Source organism: Amblyraja radiata, chromosome 7 (genome assembly GCF_010909765.2).
Source record: "Amblyraja radiata isolate CabotCenter1 chromosome 7, sAmbRad1.1.pri, whole genome shotgun sequence".
NCBI classification, from domain to species: Eukaryota; Metazoa; Chordata; class Chondrichthyes; order Rajiformes; family Rajidae; genus Amblyraja; species Amblyraja radiata.
This window is the reverse complement of record NC_045962.1, coordinates 87,677,375-87,697,879: the sequence shown is the minus strand read 5'-3', so window position 1 is coordinate 87,697,879 and position 20,505 is coordinate 87,677,375. Positions and strand designations below refer to the sequence as shown.

Genomic DNA, 20,505 nt, shown 5'->3' with positions numbered 1-20,505 from the left:
GGATGATTTTTTTGTCTGTAAGTAATCCTGTTAGTTTGTGTCCAAGATGGCTGTCGGAAGGGAGAGTGGACGCTTGCGCGCTTTAGCTGCCGCTGCTCTCTCTTCACACTGTGTTTTTGATTTTTTGTTTTTGGACTGAATTCTGTTTTTAATTTGTGTTTCTGTGATGTCTTTATTATTTATTTTATTCTGATTATATGTTTATATTCCTGTTAATCTCTGTAAGGTGTCCTTGAGATTTCTGAAAGGCGCCCAAAAATAAAATGTATTATTATTATCCTTCTAAACTCCAGCGAGTACGGGCCCAGTGCCTACAAACGCTCATCGTACGTTAACCCACTCATTCCTGGGATGGTTCTTGTAAACCTCCTCTGGACCCTCCCCAGAGCCGGCAAATCCTTCCTCAGATATGGGGCTCAACATTTCTCACAATACTCGAAATGCGGGCTGGCCAGAGCTTTATGGAGCCTCAGCGTTACATCCCTATTTTTGTATACAAGCCCTCTTGAAATAAATGCTGGCATTCAGTTTGCTCTCTGTGGAATTCATTGCCACAGAAGGTTGTGGAGGCCAAGTCAATGGATATATATATATTTCCATGGAGGGAATGGACAGAGGTGAGAGGGTCTAGGACCAGGGGGCACAGCCTCAGAATAAAAGGACATACCTTTAGAAAGGAGATGAGGAGGATTTCCTTTAGCCAGAGGGTGGTGAATCTGTGGGATTCTTTGCCACAGACGGCTGTGGAGGCCACAAGTCAGTGGATATATTTAAGGCAGAGATAGATTCTTGATTAGTACGGGTGTCAGGGGTTATGGGGGAGAAGGCAGGAGAAGGGGGGTTAGGAGGGAGAGATAGATTAGCCGTGATTGAATGGCGGAGTAGACTTGATGGGCCGAATGGCCTAATTCTACCCCTATCACCTATGACCTAATGACATTGCTGAGTTACTTACTCCCACTATTCTCTGTTTTAATTTCAGATTCCCAGCAGTATTTAACATTCAGCGTAGTGCTGTAAATGACAAGTCCAAACGTCATCATCTGCTTTCACCGGAATCATTCCTGTTGCGTGAGGAAATAGTCCTTGACCTCAGAAGATCGTTCCGAGATTATTGGGCAACAGCACAGTGGGAGCTGGTGTACGTAACGATTCTCAGTGGAAGCCACACGCAAACATGCTGACTAATAACGCCACACTCTGATGAATCACGCTGACTAAGCTTTTTGACTTTTCGACACAGAAGGCAGTGGAGGCCTATTTTTCAGCATCTGCAGTTCCTTCTTAAACATCCCGGAGATTATTCCCTGATCATCCCGGAGAATATCCACGCAGGTCCACGGGGAGAAGATACAAACTCCATACGGACAGCGCCCGTGGTGAGGATTGAACCCGGGTCTCTGGCGCTGGTCGGCAGCAACTCTACCCGCTGCGCCACCGTGCAGCCCAGACATGGGCACCAACCTCAGATTTGGTGATGGTTTTGAGTATAGGAGCAGGGAGGTTCTACTGCAGTTGTACAGGGTCTTGGTGAGACCACACCTGGAGTATTGTGTATAGTTTTGGTCTCCTAATCTGAGGAAAGATATTCTTGCCATAGAGGGAGTACAGAGAAGGTTCACCAGACTGATTCCTGGGATGGCAGGATTTTCATATGAAGAAAGACTAGATAGACTCGGCTTGTACTCGCTAGAATTTAGAAGATTGAGGGGGGATCTTACAAAATTTTACAGAAACTTACAAAATTCTTATGGGGTTGGACAGGCTAGATGCAGGAAGATTATTCCCGATGTTGGGGAAGTCCAGAACAAGGGGTCACAGTTTAAGGATAAGCAGGAAGTCTTTTAGGACCAAGATGAGAAAAACAATTTTCACACAGAGAGTGCTGAATCTGTGGAATTCTCTGCCACAGAAAGTAGTTGAGGACAGTTCATTGGCTATATTTAAGAGGGAGTTAGTTGTGGCCCTTGTGGCTAAAGGGATCAGGGGGTATGGAGAGAAGGCAGGTACAGGATACCGAGTTGGATGATCAGCCATGATCATATTGAGTGGCGGTGCAGGCTCGAAGGGCCGAATGGCCTACTCCTGCACCTATTTTCTATGTTTCTATGGAAGGGTGGAGCAGAGACAGAGACACTCACCTGTTCACCACAAAGTCCAGGATCTCCGCTGCGTGTCCACGACACTCGCTCTCCATCCGCCCAGTCCTGGCGTCCCAGACGCGCACCACCCCGTCTAGACTACCCGTGTAGACGATGGCTGAGTGCTCCTCCCACACCAACTGCACGATACCCGCCTGGAAGAAGATGCAAGGGAAAATTGAGGAGACTTTGTACAACCACTCCTTACAGCTAATATAACATATAACCATATAACAATTACAGCATGGAAACAGGCCATCTCGGCCCTTCTAGTCCGTGCTGAACACTTATTCTCCCCTAGTCCCATCCCAGAAGGATGAGGGGGATCATATAGAAACATATAAAATTATAAAAGGATTGGACAAGCTAGATGCAGGAAAAATGTTCCCAATATTGGGCGAGTCCAGAACCAGGGGCCACAGTCTTAGAATAAAGGGCTCATTTAAAACTGAGGTGAGAAAAAACTTTTTCACCCAGAGAGTTGTGAATTTATGGAATTCCCTGCCACAGAGCGCAGTGGAGGCCAAGTCACTGGATGGATTTAAAAGAGAGTTAGATAGAGTTCTAGGGGCTAGTGGAGTCAAGGGATATGGGGAGAAGGCAGGCACGGGTTATTGATAGGGGACGATCAGCCGTGATCACAATGAATGGCAGTGCTGGCTCGAAGGGCCGAATGGCCTCCTCCTGCACCTATTTTCTATGTTTCTATGTTTACCTGCACTCAGACCATAACCCTCCATTCCTTTCCCGTCCATATACCTATCCAATTTATTTTTAAATGATAACATCAAACCTGCCTCCACCACTTCCACTGGAAGCTCATTCCACACAGCTACCACTCTCTGAGTAAAGAAGTTCCCCCTCATGTTACCCCTAAACTTCTGTCCCTTAATTCTCAAATCATGTCCTCTTGTTTGTCCTCATGTCCAAATGCCCTCTGATCCACGGTGCATTCTGCTCATCTTCTGCAGCACCCTCTCCAAAGCTTCCACACCTGGAGTATTGTGTGCAGTTTTGGTCCCCTAATTTGAGGAAGGACATTCTTGCTAATGAGGGAGTGCAGCGTAGGTTTACAAAGTTAATTCCCGGGATGGCGGGATTGTCATATGCTGAGAGAATGGAGCAGCTGGGCTTGTACACTCTGGAGTTTAGAAGGATGAGAGGGTATCTCATTGAAACATATAAGCTTGTTAAGGGTTTGGACACGCTAGAGGCAGGAAACATGTTCCCCATGTTAGGGGAGTCCAGAACCAGGGGCCACACACAGTTTAAGAATAAGGGGTAAGCCATTTAGAACGGAGACGAGGAAACACTTTTTCTCAGAGTTGTGAGTCTGTGAAATTCTCTGCCTCAGAGGGCGGTGGAGGCTGGTTCTCTGGATACTTTTAAGAGAGAGCTAGATAGGGCTTAAAGATAGCGGAGTCAGGGGATATGGGGAGAAGGCAGGAACGGGGTACTGATTGGGGATGATCAGCCATGATCACATTGAATGGCGGTGCTGGCTCGAAGGGTCAAATGGCCTCCTCCTGCACCTGTTGTCTATTGTCTATTGGCTTACCTGAAGCTGCCATTTGTGTCGAAGTGTTTGTGACGGGATGTCCCAGATCCCGATGGTACCGTCCAAGTAGCCAACGGCAGCGAGCGGAAGTCTGCGGGAGCCAAACAGAGGAACTAAGGATCGGGAACAGAGACTTTATAGAGATACAGCACGGAAACAGGCCCTTCGGCCCACCGAGTCCTCACCGACCAGCGATCACCCTGTACTCTAGCACTAGCCTATGCACACAGGGACAATTTACAATGTACAGAAACCTATTAACCTACAGACTGCACGTCTTTGGAGTGTGGGAGGAAACCGGAGCACCCGGAGAAAACCCACGCAGAACATGCAAACTCCGTACAGACAGCACCCGTAGTGAGGATCGAGCCGGGATCCCTGGCGCTGCAAGGCAGCAGCTCTACCCGCTGCCCCACCGTAATGCCCCTTGCGCCACTGAGCCACCAGAGGACCAAGATCAAATGTTTGATTGCAGTGTGGACTTAAAATATAATTTGGATGTTTCATTTGTTGCCATGTGTACCGAGGGACAGAGAAAAGCTTTTTTTTTGCGTGCTATTCAGTCGGCGGGAAGACTTTACATGATTACAATTGAGCCGTCCAGTGTTACAGATACAGGACAAAGGGAATAACGTTCAATGCAAGGTAAAGTCAAGTAAAGTCGGATTAAAGATAGTCCAAGGTTCTCTCCGAGGATGCCAGCATCCTTGGCATGCTCACTCACTCCCAAATGTCCTGGAGGTGGTAGTGAATGACCTTGAATCTGTCAATTCAAAAGACATTGGGACAGATATGTTTAAGAGAGCTAGATAGGGCACTTGAAGATAGCGGAGTCAGGGGATATGGGGAGAAGGCAGGAACGGGGTACTGATTGTGGATGATCCAGAGATCTGGCCTCTGAGGCAGAGAATTCCAGACTCACAAGAGAGAGTGTGAAAAAGTGTCTCCTCGTCTCCGTTTTTAAATGGCTTACTCCTTATTCTTAAACTGTGGCCCCTGGTTCTGGACACCCCCAACATCGGGCACATTTTTCCTGCTATCAAGTCAATACTATTAAATCAAACTCGTCCAATGTCCACAATGGGGTAGAGGTGAATCGGACAGTACTGGTGCGTGTTCCGTGTACGGGTCTATGATTCGATGACTGTGCACTCTGATCACTATGTACGATTCCGTGACATAGAAACATAGAAAATAGGTGCAGGAGGAGGCCATTCGGCCCTTCGAGCCAGCACCGCCACTCATTGTGATCATGGCAAATCGTCCCCAATCAATAACCCGTGCCTGCCTTCTCCCCATATCCCTTGACTCCACTAGCCCCTAGAGCTCTATCTAACTCTCTCTTAAATCCATCCAGTGACTTGGCCTCCATTGCCCTCTGTGGCAGGGAATTCCATAAATTCACAACTCTGGGTGAAAAAGTTTTTTCTCACCTCAGTCTTAAATGACCTCCCCTTTAGTCTAAGACTGTGGCCCCTGGTTCTGGACTCGCCCAACATTGGGAACAATTTTCCTGCATCTAGCTTGTCCAGTCCTTTTATAATTTTTTATGTTTATATGTATAATTGTTAGATGTTTCTATAAGAGCCCCCTCATCCTTCTAAACTCCAGTGAATACAAGCCTAGTCTTTTCAATCTTTCCTCATATGACAGTCCCGCCATCCCAGGGATCAATCCCAGTGACCTCCCCAAGAACCTCCAGCCCCAGCCTCCACATCCCACATTTATTTGACAATACACAGAGCAGCATCTGCCCGCCAAGCAACCAAGCCAAACACTGTGTACATACGACAGTTCATTACTCACCCAGCCATTGACCAAGGAACATTGACAAAGACCAGGGATGTACCGTTAACTCTTTCTCTGACAAATCCGCGCTCAATATCTGGCAACAGTCTTAACATTAACATGCCCCTTTATTAACTAAGGGGGGCACGATGGTGCAGCGGGTAGAGCCACTGCCTTACAGTGCCAGAGACCCGGTTTGATCCCGTCTATGGGTGCTTGTCTGTATGGAGCCCATACATTCTTGGATACTTATATACTCTGGAGTTTAGAAGGATGAGAGGGCATCTCATTGAAACATGGAAGATTATTAAGGGTTTGGACACGCTAGAGACAGGAAACATGCTCCCGATGTTGGGGGAGTCCAGAACCATGGGGCACACAGTTTAAGAATAAGGGGTAAGCCATTTAGAACGGAGACGAGGAAACACTTTGTCTCACAGAGAGTTGTGAGTCTGTGGAATTCTCTGCCTCAGAGAATTCTGGTGGAGGCCGGTTCTCTGGATACTTTCAAGAGACAGCTAGATAAGGCTCTTAAAAATAGCGGAGTCAGGAGATATGGGGAGGAGGCAGGAACGGGGTACTGATTGGGGATGATCAGCCATGATCACATTGAATGGCGGTGCGGGCTCGAAGGGCCAAATGGCCTGCTCCTGCACCTATTGTCTATTGTTGTCTGTTCTCCCTGTGACCTGTGAGGGTTTTCTCCGGGTGCTCAGGTTTCCTCCCACACTCCAAAGACGTACAATTTTGTATGTTAATTGGCTTGGTAAAATTGTAAATTGTCCCCAGTGTGTGTAAGATAGTGTCAGTGTACGGGGTGATCGCTGGTCGGCGCAGACTCTGGGAGCCGTAGGACCTGTTTCTGCGCTGTATCTCTAAACTAAACTAAAGTATCCCAACACCGGGCCTGGCTCGCCCGCTGTTGAATCGGGAACCCTGCTGGAGAGGGAAGCTGCCCTGGACCGGGAATCGAAGAGGAGGATGGAGGGAGGGTCAGCAGAGACGCAGGACAGAAAGAAGAACCGGGGGGGGTGGGGGGGGGGGGGGGGGGGGGGAGGGGGGGAGTGGGCTTACATTCTCTGCCCTCAAGGTCGGCTATGGGAGCACCGAGGGAGGACGGTTCTCTGGACAAACGGAACGGAGTCGACAGCCACAGTTGGCCTTGGTGGCCAACTGCAACTGGGACTGTAAAATGGTGCCAAAATGTCGCCCTTCTGCCGATAATCCCGTACACTAGTATGCTCCAACATTTAAGAAACATTTAGAGCAGGGAGTCGGCAACTGACGGACCAAGGGCCGGATCCAGCCCACAGCCAATAATCATCCGGCCTGCAGACCCGGATTTTTTTTCCCCAATTAGTTTTCGCCACCTGGGAACTGTAGCCAGTCAATGGACAAAAGACAATAGGTGCAGGAATAGGCCATTCGGCCCATCGAGCCAGCACCGCCATTCAATGTGATCATGGCTGATCATCCCCAATCAGTACCCCGTTCCTGCCTTCTCCCCATATCCCCTGACTCCGCTATTTTTAAGAGCCCTATCTAGCTCGCTCTTGAAAGCATCCAGAGAACCGGCCTCCATCGCTCTCTGAGGCAGAGAATTACAGACTCACCACTCTCTGTGAGAAAAAGTGTTTCCTCGTCTCCGTTCTAAATGGCTTACTCCTTATTCTTAAACTGTGGCCCCTGGTTCTGGACTCCCCCAACATTGGGAACATGTTTCCTGCCTCTAGTGTGTCCAAGCCTTTAACAATCTTTTATGTTTCAATTAGATCCCCTCTCATCCTTCTAAACTCCAGAGTTCAGACTCCATTCTCTCAGCATATGACAGTCCCGCCATCCCGGGAATTAACCTTGTAAACCTACGCTGTACTCCCTCAATAGCAAGAATGTCTTTCCTCAAATTAGGGGACCAAAACTGCACACAATACTCCAGGTGTGGTCTCACTTGGGCCCTGTACAACTGCAGAAGGACCTCTTTGCTCCTATATTCGATCCCTCTTGTTATAAAGGTTTAAGGTGGGGCTTGAGCAAATACAAAGGCAGAATTGGCTTACGCGTTGCAGAATCCCACAGACTCCACGGAGTTGGAGTTAGCTTCTGTTTCATCCATTTGTTCTTTCTCCACGTGATCATTGATGCTCTTGGGAACTGAAAGGACGCCGACCACCTGCGGAGGACACAAGGAACACTTAAGGGGATTCGGGACACAAGGAGAGGAAGAGAAGAGAAGACACGCGCCGGGAATAAGGTCATAAGGAATAGGAGTATAATTAGGCCATTCGGCCCATCAAATCCACTCCGCCATTCAATCACGATTGATCTATCTCTCCCTGCTAACCCTATTCTCCTGCCTTCTCCCCATAACAATAGACAATAGACAATAGGTGCAGGAGTAGGCCATTTGGCCCTTCGAGCCAACACCGCCATTCAATGTGATCATGGCTGATCATCTCCAATCAGTACCCCGTTCTTGCCTTCTGCCCAAATCCCCCGACTCCGCTATCTTTAAGAGCCCTATCTAGCTCTCTCTTGAAAGCATCCAGAGAACCGGCCTCCACCACCCTCTGAGGCAGAGAATTCCACAGACTCACAACACTTTGTGTGAAGAACCCCCGACACCCGTACTAATCAAGAATCTATCTATCTCTGCCTTAAAAATATCCACTGACTTGGCCTCCACAGCCGTCTGTGACAAAGAACTCCACAGATTCACCACCCTCGGACTAAATGAATTTCTCCTCATCTCCTTCCTAAAAGAACATCCTCTAATTCTGAGGCTGTGCCCTCTGGTCCTAGACTCTCCCACTAGTGGAAACGTCCTCTCCACATCCACTCTATCCAGGCCTTTCACTATTCTGTAAGTTTCAATGAGGTCCCCCCTCATTCTTCTAAACTCCAGTGAGTACAGGCCCAGTGCCGACAAACGCTCATCATATGTTAACCCACTCATTCCTGGGATCGTTCTTGTAAACCTCCTCTGGACCCTCTCCAGAGCCGGCAAATCCTTCCTCAGATACGGGGCCCAGATTTGCTCACAATACTCCAAATGTGGCCTGACCAGTGCCTTATAGAGGCTCAGCATTACATCCATTTTAGGAAGGGTTTAGAGGACATGGGCAGGTGAGACAAGTGTAGAGGTGGCACGTGAGTCAGCATGGGCTAGCTGGGATGAAGGGCCTGTTTCCATGCTGTATGTCTGTTGCTCTAAGGGACAACCACAATTTGTCTATCTACCTGTAGATCGGCTATAGCATTTCTCCGGTAGGTTTTTATGTCCCTGGGATATTCCAAATGTGTTACAGAAAATAAAATATTTTGCAAGAGTTGAAGAAAGAACTGCAGATGCGGGAAAAATCTAAGGTAGCCAAAAATGCTGGAGTGAGGCAGCATCTATGGAGTGAAGGAACAGGTGACGTTTCTGGTCGAGACCCTTCTTCAGACTCCGTTTTGGGGGTCGAGACCCTTCTTCTGAAGAAACGTCACCTATTCCTTCGCTCCTCACACGCTGAGTTTCTCCAGCATTTTTGTCTACCATAGCTTTGAAGAGTAGTCACTATCACATGTAATGCAGGAAGAGTACTGGACAATGTACATAAACCATTGTGAAACTAATCAGTTGATCTATTTTGAGCAAAAACCAGACCACTAAATAACTTGTGTCGGAAAGAACTGCAGATGCTGGTTTAAACCGAAGATGGACCCAAAATACTGGAGTAACTCAGCAGGACCGGCAGCATCTTTGGAGAGAAGGAATGGGTGACGTTTTGATTCAAGACCCTTCTTTAGACTGAAGAAGGGTCCCGACCTGAAACGTCACCCATTCCTTCCCTCCAGAGATGCTGCCTGTCCCGCTGAGTTACTCCAGCGTTTTGTGTCTATCTTCCGCTAAATAACTTTGTGGGACAACTCACAATGTTCGTGCCGAATGTGATGCCAAGTTAAACTAATCTCCTCTGCCTGCACGTGATCTGTATCCCTCCATTCCCTGCATATCCATGTGCCTATCCAAAAGCCTCTTAAGGGCCTGTCCCACTTGCATGCGATTGCGTGCGTTTGGCGCGACCAACCGGAAGCGGAGTTCACACTAAGTACGTGCTAAGTTCGCGCGTGATGTCATTTGTGTCATGCTTACCAATTAGCTGGGCAGAAGGCGGGCCGACTGAATTTTGGCGTCGCACGGCGTCGGGCGGTGATGTCATCATGCAACACCACTCCGGGCGGTGACGTCATCACGCAATGCCACGTGCTAGGCATACGCCATCAAGACGCTGCGTACGACGTCAAGCCGCTGCGTATGACCGCAATGCGCCTGCGTGCCGACAGGTCGTTGGCGCACAAAGATTTCGGCCACTGCAAGAATTTCGGAACCCCGCGCGATGTCGGGACCAGCCCCGCACAACTCCGCGCTTCTAAATGGGACTGGCCCCGTGCGGCCATACGGTGCCCGTATGCCTCAAGCGAACACGAGGTCGCGTAATGGTGGCCGATTAGGAAAAGGGGAGATGCAACGAGACCTGGGTGTCATGGTACACCAGTCATTGAAAGTAGGCATGCAGGTGCAGCAGGCAGTGAAGAAAGCGAATGGTATGTTAGCATTCATAGCAAAAGGATTTGAGTATAGGAGCAGGGAGGTTCTGCTGCAGTTGTACAGGGTCTTGGTGAGACCACACCTGGAGTATTGCGTACAGTTTTGGTCTCCAAATCTGAGGAAAGACATTCTTGCCATAGAGGGAGTACAGAGAAGGTTCACCAGACTGATTCCTGGGATGTCAGGACTTTCATATGAAGAAAGACTGGATAGACTCGGTTTGTACTCGTTAGAATTTAGAAGATTGAGGGGGGATCTTATAGAAACGTACAAAATTCTTAAGGGGTTGGACAGGCTAGATGCAGGAAGATTGTTCCCGATGTTGGGGAAGTCCAGAACAAGGGGTCACAGTTTAAACATAAGGGGGAATCTTTTAGGACCGAGATGAGAAAAACATTTTTCACACAGAGAGTGGTGAATCTCTGGGATTCTCTGCCACAGAAGGTAGTTGAGGCCAGTTCATTGGCTATATTTAAGAGGGAGTTGGATGTGGCCCTTGTGGCTAAAGGGATCAGGGGGTATGGAGAGAAGGCAGGTACGGGATACTGAGTTGGAAGATCAGCCATGATCATATTGAATGGCGGTACAGGCTTGAAGGGCTGAATGGCCTACTCCTGCACCTAATTTCTATGTTTCTATGTAATTTGCGAGCCAAGTGGGACAGGCCCTGTCGTATCTGCCTCCACCCCCACCCCTGGCAGCGCGTTCCAGGCACCCACCACCCTCTGTGTTGAAAAACCTTTGCCACATAACGGCACAATGGTAGAGTTGCTACTTTACAGTGTTCCAGGAACCCAGTTTCAGCACCCACTACTCTTTGGGTAAAAAACACTTGCTCCACACAACCACTTTAATCTTTGCTCCCCCCTTACCTTAAAGTTATGCCCTCTAGTCCTCGAGTTAGAACACAGACACAGGCCCTTGGACCAAACTTGTCCACACGCTCTAGTCTTGGACATTTCCATCGTGGGATAAAGGTTCTGACTGTCTACCCTATCTACGCCTCTCATTATTTTTTATATCCCTCCATCAAGTCTCCCCTCAGACCCCTACACGACAGATAAAACCATCCAAGTCTGTATCTGCATCGACAAGCAGACTGACAAGCTAATGACTATTTATAATATGGAGGATGCATTCGTGCAGATGAATGTTTAGGAAGGAACTGCAGGTGCTGGTTGACACTGAAGATAGACACAAAATGCTCGGGTAAGTGCTCTGTCAGTTGTACAGAGCCTGAGTGAGACCACACCTGGAGTATTCTGTGCAGTTTTGGTCTCCAAATTTGAGGAAGGACATTCTTGCTATTGAGGGAGTGCAGCATAGGTTTACAAGGTTAATTCCAGGGATGACGGGACTGTCATATGCTGAGAAAATGGAGCAGCTGGGCTTGTACACTCTAGAGTTTAGAAGGATGAGAGGGCATCTTATTGAAACATATAAGATTGTTAAGGGTTTGGGCACGGTAGAGGCACGAAACATGTTCCCGATGTTGGGGGAGTCCAGAACCGTGGGCCACAGTTTAAGAATAAGGGGTAAGCCATTTAGAACAGAGACGAGGAAACATTTTTTCTCACAGAGAGTTGTGAGTCTGTGGAATTCTCTGCCTCAGAGGGCGGTTCTCTGGATACTTTCAGGAGAGAGCTAGATAGGGCTCTTAAAGATAGCGGAGTCAGGGGATATGGGGAGAAGGCAGGAACGGGATACTGATTGGGGATGATTAACCATGATCACGTTGAATGGCGGTGCTGGCTCGAAGGGCCGAATGGCCTACTCCTGCACCTACTGTCTATTGTCTATGATCACATTGAATGGCGGTGCTGGCTCGAAGGGCCGAATGGCCTACTCCTGCACCTACTGTCTATTTCCCTCCTGGGCCGCTGAGTTCCTCCACCAGTTTGTGTGAGAAAGAACTGCAGATGCTGGTTTAAATCGAAGGCAGACAGAAAATGCTGGAGTAACTCAGCGGGTGAGGCAGCATCTCTGGAGAGAAGGAACGGGCGACGTTTCGGGTCAAGGCCCTTCTTCCTCCACCAGTTTGTTTGCTCAATGTTATAGTGTTTGTAGTATCTCTGCTTTCAAGATCAGTATGTTAAAGAACTAATGAGACAACTGAAGACTGTGCAATGGGAAGGAGTTAACTTAAAAACCTTGTGGTTAACAGGCCTTCAGAGAAGAGTATCCATGACAGAAACTTATATAAATATTTAAAGCTCTTTAGTTCAATCCAAAACCAGGATCTTAGATTAAAACAAAGACAACTATGAAGGGTATGAGGCGCAAGTCAGTTATGGTTGGCATTGGCTAATGTTTAAAGAGTTAAGACAAAATTCATGACAAATATCCATCCCTGACCAGAATAACAAGATATAGTTTAGTTTAGAGATACAGCACGGAAACTGGCCCCTCGACCCGAAACGTCACCTATTCCATCACTCCACAGATGCTGCCTCACCCGCTGAGTTTCTCCAGCATTTTTGTCCACCTGCCATCGGAGGTAGTTGGGGCTGGGACAATCGCAACGTTTAAGAAACAGTTAAGCGGCCTTTTCACGGGGCGACTTGACGCAAGAGTTAACCGGAGTTTAACATCGTGGGGACCTCGTGCGATAACAGTACGGCATTCGTGGACCACCGTGGACCACCGTAGCGCTAACGGCAGGTCATCGTGTAACTTGGTCACTCGGGAGAAAATTCAAGAAAGTTTGAATTTCTCCAACATTGACTTGTACACTTGTGGTTGAGTATTGCAACATTATATGAACGTAGTGGCCAGTGCGATATCCGTAATAACTCTTGCGGGTACCGTGGGAACTCCTGCGAACGGTGAACCCGGAAGCTGGACAGAGGGGACAGAAGGTGAGTAAAAATTATCTTCTGTGGGATTGAATTTAAAAAATAAATAAAAATAAAGATTTGCATCCGCATATGGACATCAACTTATTCATGAGTTATGTTAATGAGATTCAAGAAAATAACTATAATCTTTAAAAGGGACTTTAAAAGGGACTTTACTGAAAGGTTACGCATTTTTATGGTCCGTGAGAAATTTTTCACATGTACTTCTTTGAGAGATACATGTCGGAGTCCTCGGGTCCAGGGGTCCGGAACGCTACCAATCAATGTTGTACAGAGACCCGTGTAAGGAGTGAACTGCACATGCTGGTTTAAACCGAAGACAGACACAAAAAGCTGGAGTAACTCAGCGAGTCAAGCAGCATCTCTGGAGAAAAAAAGCTGATGTTTCGGGACGAGACACATCTTCAGACTCAATTCCGATTAGGCTGTCTGAAGAAGGGTTTCCGATTCGAATCGTCACCTATTCTTTTTCTCCAGAGGTGCTGCCTGACCCGCTGACTTACTCCAGCTTTTTATGTTTTTCTTCCCAGATCTGACTTACCTGCTGAGTTACACCAACATTTTGTGTCCTTCTGTGCGTATTAACCAGCATTAACCAGCGTCTGCAGTTCCTTTAGACATTACCTAACTTCAGATTTTAGAGATATAGCGCGTGGGAACTCCTGCGAACGGTAAACCCGGAAGCTGGACAGAGGGGACAGAAGGTGAGTAAAAAACGTGGTCTCAATATCGACAAGGGAACATGTGTCCTTCGAGGACGTCCCACCTAATTGTCATTGTTGGATAATCTTTTTAACAGGAACACTTGCAGAGATGGCTCCCAGAAAATCTCAAAGAAAGGGGGTAAAGCGTGTTAGAGATGTTTTTGCCATGTTGCGCTATTCAGTTTCTATATTGTTTCAGTTTCTATATCTATATTGTTGCTCTATTCAGTTTCCCAGGGGGTCGGGACGGGACTGGAGTTGGGAGGGAAAGGTGGGGGAGTCGAGGGCGAGGAGGGGGAGACAGATGGGGGTGTCTTCATTTACTGGCGGCGGGTGTCTGTCACTGAAACAGGCAGGTGAGATTTCACATCCACCTTGTGTGTGCCTCTCTCTCTCTCTCCCTCCCTCTTACACAGGCTGAGAGACTCTGCCTCTGTGAGTGTACGTCTCTTTCTCCCCCTCTCCCACACACAGTAAGACCGAAGTACTGTGCTCAGTCCATCTGTGTCTCCCACATACACGGTAAAATATGTCTCCAAATGAGCCAATTCAACCAAGGGAGGATATATATAGTGTGTGAAAAAAAAAGTTACATCATTTGTGTCACGTGTAGTTCACGATGTTCATTCAAGATTTAACGCGAAAGCTCGGGAAACGGACAAGTCACTCGCACAAATAACAGAAATGCCGAGTACCGTGGGAACTCTTTATCTACCCCCGTTATATCGTGCGAGACTCGTGCTGGACCACGACCTCTTCACTCTGGTGACATCTTGCGTCAACTCGCCCTGTGAAAAAGCCCCATTAGACAGGTACATGGATAGGACAGGTTTGGAGGGATATGGGCCAAACGCAGGCAGGTGGGATTAGTGCAGCTGGGACATGTTGGTCGGCATGGGCAAGTTGGGCCGAAGGGCCTGTTTCCGCGCTGTATCGTTCCATGACTCTGTGTGGGTGGAAGGAGAATTTGTAATATAGATCCTTACGGCACAGGAACAGGGTCTTCAGCCAAGTCATAGGATCGAGACTGAATGCTGCCTCACCCGCTGAGTTTCTCCAGCGTTTTTGTCTACCCCGATGATTCCCACTCTGTTTTCTGATTATTAACCAATCCTCAATCCGCACCAACGTGTTACTTCCAGGAGAGATCGACTGGTGTTTTTAGATATTAGCGCACTAATGCACGGTGGCGCAGTGGTAGAGTTGCTGCCTTACAGAGTTCACAGCGCCGGAGTCCCGGGTTCGATCCCGACTACAGGTGCTGTCTGTTAGGAGTATGTACGATCCCCCAGTGACCTGCGCAAGTTTTCTCTGAGATCGTCGGTGTACCCCCACACTCCAAAGACGTACAGGTTTGCGGTTGAATTGGCTTGGTATAGGTGTACAATTGTCACTAGTGTATGCAGGATAGTGTGAATGTGCAGTGATCGCTGGTCAGTGTGGACTCTTTGGGCTGAAGGGCCTTTCTCCGCGCTGTATCTATAAACTAAAACTAAAGGGAAATGAATGACGGGATTTCAAGTAAGCGTTAATATTGAGAACTATATTCTCCACTCAGTATCTTCCCCTTTGCTCCAACTATTATACTTGAGATTGACTTGATTGTATTAATGTAGTTTTGTCTAATCTAAAGAATGGCCTACTCCTGCACCTATTGTCTATTGTTAAGACCCGTTGAGTTAGAAAATAGAATAGAAAATAGGTGTAGGTGGAGGCCATTCGGCCCTTCGAGCCAGCACTGCCATTCAATGTGATCATGGCTGATCATCCCCAATCAGTACCCCGTTCCTGCCTTCTCCCCATATCCCCTGACTCCGCTATTTTTAAGAGCCCTATCTAGCTCTCTCTTGAAAGCATCCAGAGAACCGGCCTCCACCGCCCTCTGAGGCAGAGAATTCCACAGACTCACCACTCTCTGTGAGAAAAAGTGTTTCCTCGTCTCCGTTCTAAATGGCTTACTCCTTATTCTTAAACTGTGTCCCCTGGTTCTGGACTCCCCCAACATCGGGAACATGTTTCCTGCCTCTAGCGTGTCCAAGCCTTTAACAATCTTATATGTTTCAATGAGATTTCCCTCTCATCCTTCTAAACTCCAGAGTGGACAAGCCCAGCTGCTCCATTCTCTCAGCATATGACAGTCCCGCCATCCCGAGAATTAACCTTGTAAACCTACGCTGCACTCTCTCAATAGCAATCACTTCACTAATCTCCTCAACAACTTCTGTGCGAGCGAGGCCCACATTCCCACGGAAAAATAAGTTTCACCCATTTTCCTTCAATTTTCTACCAAAGGAAATGTCGTAGGAAGGAACTGCAGAAGGCCTCAGGCTTTTCCGAAAAGCTGCGGGATTTCGCCGTGGGCAGAGCGAGGATGAGCAGGATTACCTTGCCTGTGAGTGGGTTGATGAGCTTGGCCGTACAGTCGACAGAACCCGTCAGCACCAGGCTTCCACTGGCGTTGGCAGTGATGCAGGTCAGAGGTCCCTGGTGACTATCCTGACCTAGGGAAGAGGACAAGAGAGACGTGTGCTTTACACCGACAACTATCCACCCCGGCGAGTGAGTGAAACAGAGGGACAAGAACGAATGAAGAAATGCAAAAAGTAAACATGGACAATAGGTGCAGGAGTAGGCCATTCGGCCCTTCGAGCCAGCACCACCATTCAATATGATCATGGCTGATCATCCCCAATCAGTACCCCTTTCTTCCTTCTGCAGTTGTACACGGCCCTAGTGAGACCACACCTGGAGCACTATGTGCAGTTTTGGTCTCCAAATTTGAGGAAGGACATTCTTGCTATTGAGGGAGTGCAGCGTAGGTTTACAAGGTTAATTCCCAGTATGGCGGGACTGTCATACGCTGAGAGAATGGAGCGGCTGGGCTTGTATACTCTGGAATTTAGAATTTGAAACATATAAGATTATTAAGGGTTTGGACACGCTGGAGGCAGGAAACATGTTCCCGGTGTTGGGGGAGCCCAGAACCAGGGGTCACAGTTTAAGAATATGGGGTAAGCCGTTTAGAACAGAGATGAGGAAAAACCTTTTCACATAGAGGGTTGTGAATCTGTGGAATTTTCTGCCTAAGACGGCGGTGGAGGCCGGTTCTCTGGATGCTTTCGAGAGAGAGCTAGATAGGGCTCTTAAAGACAGCGGAGTCAGGGGATATGGGGAGAAGGCAGGAACGGGGTACTAGTTGTGGATGATCAGCCATGATCACATTGAATGGCGGTGCTGGCTCGAAGGGCCGAATGGCTTCCTCCTGTACTGATTGTCCATTCTCCCCATATCCCTTGATTCCTTTAGCTCCAAGAGCTAAATGTAACTGTCTCTTGAAAACATCCATGAAGGGTCCAGAGAGTGGGGGTACTGACTCCCCCACCATCGAAGGTCCATCACAGTACTGACCTCCCCACCATCGAAGGTCCATCACAGTACTGACCTCCCCACCATCGAAGGTCCATCACAGTACTGACCTCCCCACCATCGAAGGTCCATCACAGTACTGACCTCCCCACCATCGAAGGTCCATCACAGTACTGACCTCCCCACCATCGAAGGTCCATCACAGTACTGACCTCCCCACCATCGAAGGTCCATCACAGTACTGACCTCCCCACCATCGAAGGTCCATCACAGTACTGACCTCCCCACCATCGAAGGTCCATCACAGATACTGACCTCCCCACCATCGAAGGGATCTACAGTAGTCGCTGCCTCAAAAAGGCAGCCAGCATCATCAGAGACCCACACCACCCTGGCCACGCTCTCATCTCGCTGCTACCATCGGCAAGAAGGTACAGGAGCCTGAAAACCGTCACCTCCAGGTTCAAGAACAGCTTCTTCCCAACAACCATCAAGCTGTTGAACACAGCACAACACTAACCTCAGCAACTGTGATCTCTGATCCTTCTTCATTTATTATACTATTGAGTATTATATCCTATCTCTGTTATTAAATTTACAGGCCTCTTCAGCTGCAACATGCAAGAACGTTGTTCCGTTGTCAGTGTAGTAGCCATTTAGCTTAACTCAGTGTGTTGTAACTAGAGCCAGTTACCTTTCCATTTTATCTGCCTGTAATTATGTGGGTGGGATTTTTACGTAGTCGGAGGCGTGTGTGCGGCTGGGGTTCTCGCGCAGGCGCGCTAGTAGTTTTAGTTTAGTTTGAAGAAGCATGGGGGAGAGGTCACAGCTTGCCACCACGCACAAGTTTGACCACGAGTAAGATCAAAATGTACCTAATTCTCTCAGCATATGACAATCCCACCATCCCGGGAATTAACCTTGTGAGCCCTATCTAGCTCTCTCTTGAAAGTATCCAGAGAACCGGCCTCCACCGCCCTCTGAGGCTGGTGTGGGCAAGTTGGGCCGAAGGGCCGTGTTTCCACACCTCTATGACTGCAGGATGGAAGCTGATGTCTCTGGCGCTGTGAGGCAGCAGCAACTCTACCATTGTAGGGTACTCTACCACATGGGGTGATGACTGTGAGCTTCACCTCCAGAGACAGCCTCTACAACCCACGTATATGAGGGAGATATTACATGACCCATGAGATATTACATGACCCACTCGTCGGGACCCGTCCGGTTGCGTTACCTTTGACCACGTGAAGTGGCGATCCTTGCTTCAGGTCCCAGACCCTCAGCGTTCCGTCCTCGTATCCGACGACCGCTCGTTTCCCTGGTGACAGAGCAAGAGACTTAGGCAAAAGAATGTCCATTTGTCAGTTGTGCAATTATCAATAGACAATAGACAATAGGTGCAGGAGTCGGCCATTTGGTCCTTCGAGCCAGCACCGTCATTCAATGTGATTATAGACAATAGACAATAGGTGCAGTAGTAAACTTTCTTAATGGCTTTACCCCTTATTCTTAAACTGTGGCCCCTAGCTCTGGACTCCCCCAACATCGGGAACATGTTTCCTGCCTCTAGCGTGTCCAAGCCCTTAATAATCTTATATGTTTCAATGTCCTTAACAATCCCTTAACAAAGCCCTTAACAATCTTATATTTTTGGCAACCGGGAGATCAGGTAGGTTTAGGCGGATTGAGCGGAGTTGTTCACCGAGTCTGATGTTTAAGAGTCCACGTCGGAAACAGCGCACACAGTAGAAACATACACAATAGGTGCAGGAGGAGGCCATTCGGCCCTTCGAGCCTGCACCGCCATTCGATATGATCATGGCTGATCATCCAAATCAGTATCCCATCCCTGCCTTCTCTCCATACCCCCTGATCCCTTTAGCCACAAGGGCCACATCTAACTCCCTCTTAAATATAGCCAATGAACTGGCCTCAACTACCTTCTGTGGCAGAGAATTCCACAGATTCACCACTCTCTGTGTAAAAAATGATTTTCTCATCTCGGTCCTATCCTTATCATCCCTTATCCTTAACCTGTGACCCCTTGTTCTGGACTTCCCCAACATCGGGAACAATCTTCCTGCATCTAGCCTGTCCAACCCCTTAAGAATTTTGTAAGTTTCTATCAGATCCCCCCTCAATCTTCTGAATTCTAGCGTGTGATGAGGTTGGAGGAGGTGCAAGTCAACCTTTGCCTCACCTGATTTCTAACATGTTCTGCTTTGTGCTTCACCTCGCAACGGTAGCTCCTTCACTGTGAAAACTTTCCTGGTGCCTCAGCAACCGTGCTGCCCTCATCTGACAGCAACCCTGGAGCCAGAGCCCCACACAGGGGGTATAACCCACCCTCTAGCACCCTGTACTCACCATCAGCCAGGAACTTGCCACAGGTGGCTTGGCACCCGGTGCCTGGTAACGTTTTGCATTCACCGCTGGGCACTTTCCACATCCAGCAGCTGCCCTCGTCCGTGCCCGCTAGCAGTACATGGGTACAGGGATGCCACTCGACCCACTGGGCAAAGGAAATCAACAGCAGATAGTTTTGTCAGTCTACAGAATCCTTCCAACATTATCTATCTATCTAACTATTACTAAAACTCTCATCTTGTTTGTTTGTTTGTTCCCGAAACTCCGCAAAAACGGTACACAATAACGCTACAATTTTAGGCCCACCTTACTCCCCATTGTCCTGTGATGTGCATTAAACACGTTTCGTTCCGATTGATGTTATATTTTACAAGTTATTGACATTTTAAACTTTAATAAACGTCACAGTCACGCTCCCACTTGCCAGCCGCGCCTGCGCAGTTGGGGGAGGGTTGCCGTGACTCGCGTCACAACGGGGATCTCTGGCGTGACAACGGGAACCCGTCAGCCGTGCCTGCGCAGTTGGGGGCTATGGGTGAGTGGTGGAACATTGCGTTGGGAACGGGGACCCAACGGGTCCGCGCTTGGTATGATCTAAAATGGAGCAAAGCAGAAACCCACTGAAGAAAGTGGCTGAGCCATCTCCTCAAACATTTCTCACCAGCAGAAATAAAACCGCCCCCACTGGTACTGTACCCCAGTGTTACACACACAGACCCGCCCCCACTGGTAATGTACCCAGTGTTATACACACTGACCCGTCCCCACCAATACTAAAGCACACATTGTATATAGTGTATACACTTGTCCCCAAAGTATACACTGACGAGATGTATCCAATGCTCTGTCTATCAACAGTCTATCAGCTCAGGTATAGCATACATTCAAGTATAGCTGCAAGTAAGCATTTACTTGTACTCGCTGGAGTTTAGAAGAATGAGGGGAGACCTCATTGAAACATATAGAACAGTGAAAGGCCTGGATAGAGTGGATGTGGAGAGGATGTTTCCACTAGTGGGAGAGTATAGGACCAGAGGGCACAGCCTCAGAATTAAAGGCCGTTCTTTTAGGAAGGAGATGAAGAGGAATTTATTTTGTCAGAGGGTGGTGACTCTGTGGAATTAATTGCCAC

General features: G+C 48.3%; 1 protein-coding gene across 3 annotated transcripts in view; it reads right to left on the bottom strand.

Moving 5' to 3' along the window:
- Window positions 1-20,505, bottom strand: part of LOC116975634 (angio associated migratory cell protein) — a 33,063-nt gene that overhangs the window by 2,999 nt on the left and 9,559 nt on the right. For all 3 annotated transcript variants that reach the window (XM_033024960.1, XM_033024961.1, XM_033024962.1), the window contains exons 6-11: window positions 19,374-19,518; window positions 18,241-18,324; window positions 16,026-16,141; window positions 7,545-7,657; window positions 3,700-3,790; window positions 2,142-2,296 (exon numbers count right to left, since the gene is read on the bottom strand). In XM_033024960.1, coding sequence (XP_032880851.1) covers window positions 2,142-2,296; window positions 3,700-3,790; window positions 7,545-7,657; window positions 16,026-16,141; window positions 18,241-18,324; window positions 19,374-19,518 — 704 coding nt within the window. The remainder of the gene's footprint in view (window positions 1-2,141; window positions 2,297-3,699; window positions 3,791-7,544; window positions 7,658-16,025; window positions 16,142-18,240; window positions 18,325-19,373; window positions 19,519-20,505) is intronic.